Genomic DNA, 4,489 nt, shown 5'->3' with positions numbered 1-4,489 from the left:
TTTTTTTTAATGTTTGGTTTATTGTCTTCGCCAAAGCTTTTCTGAGCCCAACAGAATAGAAACATTGACCCTGAGATGGCAAATCAAATTTAATTTGCATCTTTGGTTACAGATATAAAAATCAAAATGGCTATTGGAAAAAAAAAGTGCTCAAAAGCATTCCTATGCCTGAGGATCATCCCACTGTGAACTCCCCAGCCGGGGCCTGACGCAGAGCCTAGGACTTCAGCCCTGGCTGGGCCAAGAGAGCTGGCCTTACCTTCCAGAACCACTGGATGACAGGGTGATTGGGGCAGTAGCCATTCTTGTAAATAGAGTGCTGTCTCCAGTCGTTCACGTCGACATCACCAAGGCCACACATCAGCAGCTAGTAAGGAAATTGATCAGATGTAAACAGGGGGGGGACACTCAGGTTGAGAACTCTCTCTTCACTAGACATGCCCACAACCTCTTGCCATAGGCAACCAATCCACTTGGTTACTAGTGCTAGCCTCCCCAGATCAGAAGACAGTCCTCACAACAGAGCACACACTAATCTCCTTCTACGTGCATTCAATATGTCATATGTCAGAGAACACAAAACTGCCACTTACAAAGTAAGGAGATACTTAAGGTCCTGTACTTTATATAAAAAAATAGAACACGAACCTCCAGCTCATTTTCATCAAAAATTTTAATCAAGTCGATTGGAAGAAGTTCTGTAAATCCCTGAAAGGAAAAGATAAAAAAATCTTAAGCACATTTTTCTTCAAAAAAAGAACAATTTCCTGGATCAGATAAGATTGCAGTTAAGCCAGATAACGCTCACTCTTTACTGCTGGCTCCTTCGGCAATGACAGTGTCAGGTGACCACAGTTCCAATCATAGCAAGTCATGTATAGGACATGAAAATGCACACAGTCTAGAAACTTCCAGTACTTGAGCACTCTCTGAAACCCTCTGATATGAGGGATGCTGTAGGCAGGCGGATTGCAAAAGCCATTTATGACACACTTTTGTGAGTCAGTGTGTCCGTGCACAGACCGCAAATGTGTTAGAGGCACGTTTAAAAATAGCACACTGAAGGCATGGGCGGAGGAGAAAAGAGGACTGAGTGAGCTGGTTTAGAACTGACAGGAAAACGAGAAGTCAGGTTCTGGCCCCTGGGCTGTCATTAGTCAGGGGTGACCCAGGAAGAGACTCTCAATGCTGTGCTTCTCCAAAGCTGGGCAGGGCTGGGAATCTGCTACCTCAAACTTCTTCCTTGAACTCAGTGCAAAATGTGCCAAAGCCCAGTTCACCCCCACAGCTTACATCCGTAGGTCCTGGTGTCTGTACTTCCTGTTCATGGGAGGGCTATCTTTATGATGTACAAGCCCTGAGTTGAAGAAAGCTGTTTGGTGAGAGAGGAAATGACTACCAGGGGGGTCCGGGTTTTTCCTTTAAATACTGATTGATTGATTGTGTGCATATACACACATGTGTGGAGATGGAGGACAACCTGCAAGGGTTGGTTCTCTCCTCCTATCAGTGGCGCTGGGGGCTTGACCTCCGGTGGTCTGGCTTTGCGTCATCAAGCACCTTTACTTGCTGAACCATCTCACTGGCCCCCTCTGGCTGCTTTTAAACAACCACTATCATTATTAGAAAGGAATTTCACATTTGCCAACATGAAATGCTTTTTATGGTAAAGTCCCCCACCACCTGAAGGGACTGGGAAATGCCCCCTGTGGTAGACTATGCATGGGAGGAGTGGTGGCTTCATTCCATCACAGGGAGAAAGCTGGTATCTGGATAGAACATAAAAACCTAGCGAATGAAAAGGGGAGAATCTGTGGGAAGTTTAGAGTCACCGAGGGGAGGGCTCTGTAGGGAAGGTGGGCATGCCTGGGTTGGGTAGTCTGAGTGAGAGCACAATTTTTGGAAGCACAGTAGCAGGCACTATGACTAGCACTTCTCATACCTCGAGATACTTCTAGAACTTCAAGGTAATGGCTCTAGAGCAGGTGTGGAAAGGTCTGGTGGTGAGAAGGCGCAGCCTCTGTAAGCATGCTGGTCATCCAAGCCTGAGGACCTAAGTAAGGTCCATCTCTGGGACCCACAGGGTGGACAGAGAGAACCAACTCTGTAGAGTTGTCCTATGATCCTCATGTGTAATTTCAAGCTTGTGTATGCACAAACATAAATAAATAAATTCAAAGCAAACAAATACAGGTGGAAGCCAGTTGGGTATAATCCTAGCCCTGAGAGGCTGAGGCAGGATTACCATCAGTGCCAGGGCAGCATGTGTTATACAAACTTTGTCCCAAGCAAGCAAGTGAGCGAGAGAGCGAGCAAGCGAGCAAGCGAGCAATAATGCTATTAAAACATTAAAAATGGAGAAAAGCAAAGCAAGAGAACACTTTAGAAAGAAAAGAAGGCAGCGTTGTCATAGAACATTCCCACCTTGGGAAAGGCCCAACCGAGTTGAGCAACCCATGCTGGCTCTTTTCCCACCCTGACCCCGCTAGCGGTGCTTACCTCCAAGAAGGCATTCATTTGCTTCTGGACCCTGTTCACAAATCTCCACTGGATGACTAAGCTGTGAGAGAAAAAGGCACATACTTAGTCACCCCTCTCATCCACTGATACTGATTTCCTCATGCCGGGGGTGGGAGGGGGGTGGGGGTGGGGCTGCTGCTCCTTAGGTGGGATGAACAGAGAACCCTGAACAGTAGGGTGAGGTGGGGAGCAGGTGCTTGGGCACACCCACTGTGAAGCCCTGCATTCCTTCAAGAGCAACATCACGAGAAATCGACACTCTGGGGTTGCCAAGAACATAGCTGGTCTTTCCCAGCCTACCTCAGACCTCAGGGGATCAAAGTGCTACAAAGATGTGAAGAAAGGAGAGAGGCTGGGCTGGAGGCGTGGCTCGGTGGTTAAGAGCCCTGGTGGCTCTTCCAGGGGACCTGGGTTTGATTTCCAGCACCCACATGGTAGCTCACAATTGTAATTCTAGTCTCCTGGGATCTGACGCCCTTCTTACCTCCGAGGACACCAGCCACACACTGGTGCACAGACATATATTCAGGCAGAACTCCCATATACATAAAAAAAATGTAAAGGTCTCTTAAGTAAAATAGGTCACTCACATCTACCTATTTTCACACATGTGAATGGTATGAACATGTTTGTTGAGGGTATATTATCATACCATATATTATATACACTAATATTTAAGAAAAAATTACGAGAGAGGGTCTGCCTCCCCAGTGCTGAACTTAAAGACATGTGCTACCATGTCTGGCCCACACTGATACTTGTAATACTAAAGATGACTGGTAGGGCCTGGAAGTCCCCGAAACTGTCCCTGAGACAGTGTGAGCGATGCATGTTCTGCTCTCATCTTCAAGGGGTGACATGGTGACAGCCTGAAGGGAGCAGCCTGCAGCACACCGTGCTCAGCTGCGTCTGTACCACAGGGCTAGGCTCCAATCCACTGCCCAGCTTTGTTCTTCCAGTACCAGGACACTGCAGGTCCCGGAAGAAGTGGGAGATTTCAATCCTACCTAGCTGAGACCCTGCCTGGCCCATATGGCATATGTCCGCATCCTTAGGCCTCAGGCATTCTGGGATAGATAATTTCGAAAAAAAAAAAAATAACACTGGGCCAGGGGCATCTGCCAGGTGTCATCCAGTAGAAAATGGTCCATGGTCAGAGCAAGTACACCAATTAGTGTACACAGGCAAGTGCCTTACTTCTAGATTGCTTATTAAGTGTCATGAACTTTTATCTGAAAGTGACAAAAACTAGAACCCAGACTGAACTCTCCCCTCCCTACACTCGTCTGATGCTTCCTCAGGGTCTCCAGAGAAAAGGCTCTCCATTTCTTCCTGATTAGACAGTCAGCGGGTTTTCTTTACAGCACAGTAAGACCCCAGCCTGTCCTCTGAATTTTAGCCCACTGACATGTTTCAGATGAGAAGAGAGGAGGACGTTCAGCTTGTTGAGAGGGAATGCAGACATGCATGAGCTTAGTGTGGGCGGAACCCACGGGAGTACAGAAACCACGGCCTGTAAACCAAACACGACTGTGTTGCCCTTGCTTTGGCCCACATGTAGAGCAGAGTGGCTCTTGGAGGAGCCCAGAATTGTGTTTGAATCATGCTGATACACCAAGGAGGAAGATGTAACGGACTCATCAGAGTTCTCTCTGCCTGCCATAAATGCCCAGGGTTTTCCAGGAGCCAAACTTCAGGAAGGACGCAATGATTTGTTCCATAAAATATGGATGAGATCAGGCTGAGAGACACAGCAGTTATCAGAACAACTCACCATGCCTGCAACAGTTTCCTCAGTTTCCAGTATGGGAAGCAAGTCAGGAGATAGAACACACACACACACTCACATACACACACACACACTCACATACATACACACACACACTCACATACACACACACACCCACATACACACACACACACTCACATACACACACACACACTCACTCACACACACATACACACTCAC

The 4,489-nt window shown here is 47.3% G+C and overlaps 1 protein-coding gene across 10 annotated transcripts in view; it reads right to left on the bottom strand.

Moving 5' to 3' along the window:
* Nedd4l (NEDD4 like E3 ubiquitin protein ligase) overlaps positions 1-4,489 on the bottom strand; it is a 341,716-nt gene that overhangs the window by 4,905 nt on the left and 332,322 nt on the right. For all 10 annotated transcript variants that reach the window (XM_031365878.1, XM_031365882.1, XM_031365880.1 and 7 more), the window contains 3 exons: positions 2,500-2,560; positions 649-708; positions 260-367 (listed from right to left, as the gene is read on the bottom strand). In XM_031365878.1, the coding sequence (XP_031221738.1) occupies positions 260-367; positions 649-708; positions 2,500-2,560 (229 nt within the window). The remainder of the gene's footprint in view (positions 1-259; positions 368-648; positions 709-2,499; positions 2,561-4,489) is intronic.

This window comes from Mastomys coucha, unplaced genomic scaffold (assembly GCF_008632895.1).
Source record: "Mastomys coucha isolate ucsf_1 unplaced genomic scaffold, UCSF_Mcou_1 pScaffold13, whole genome shotgun sequence".
NCBI classification, from domain to species: Eukaryota; Metazoa; Chordata; class Mammalia; order Rodentia; family Muridae; genus Mastomys; species Mastomys coucha.
The sequence above is the reverse complement of the archived record's forward strand: the minus strand, read 5'-3'. Positions and strand labels throughout refer to the sequence as shown.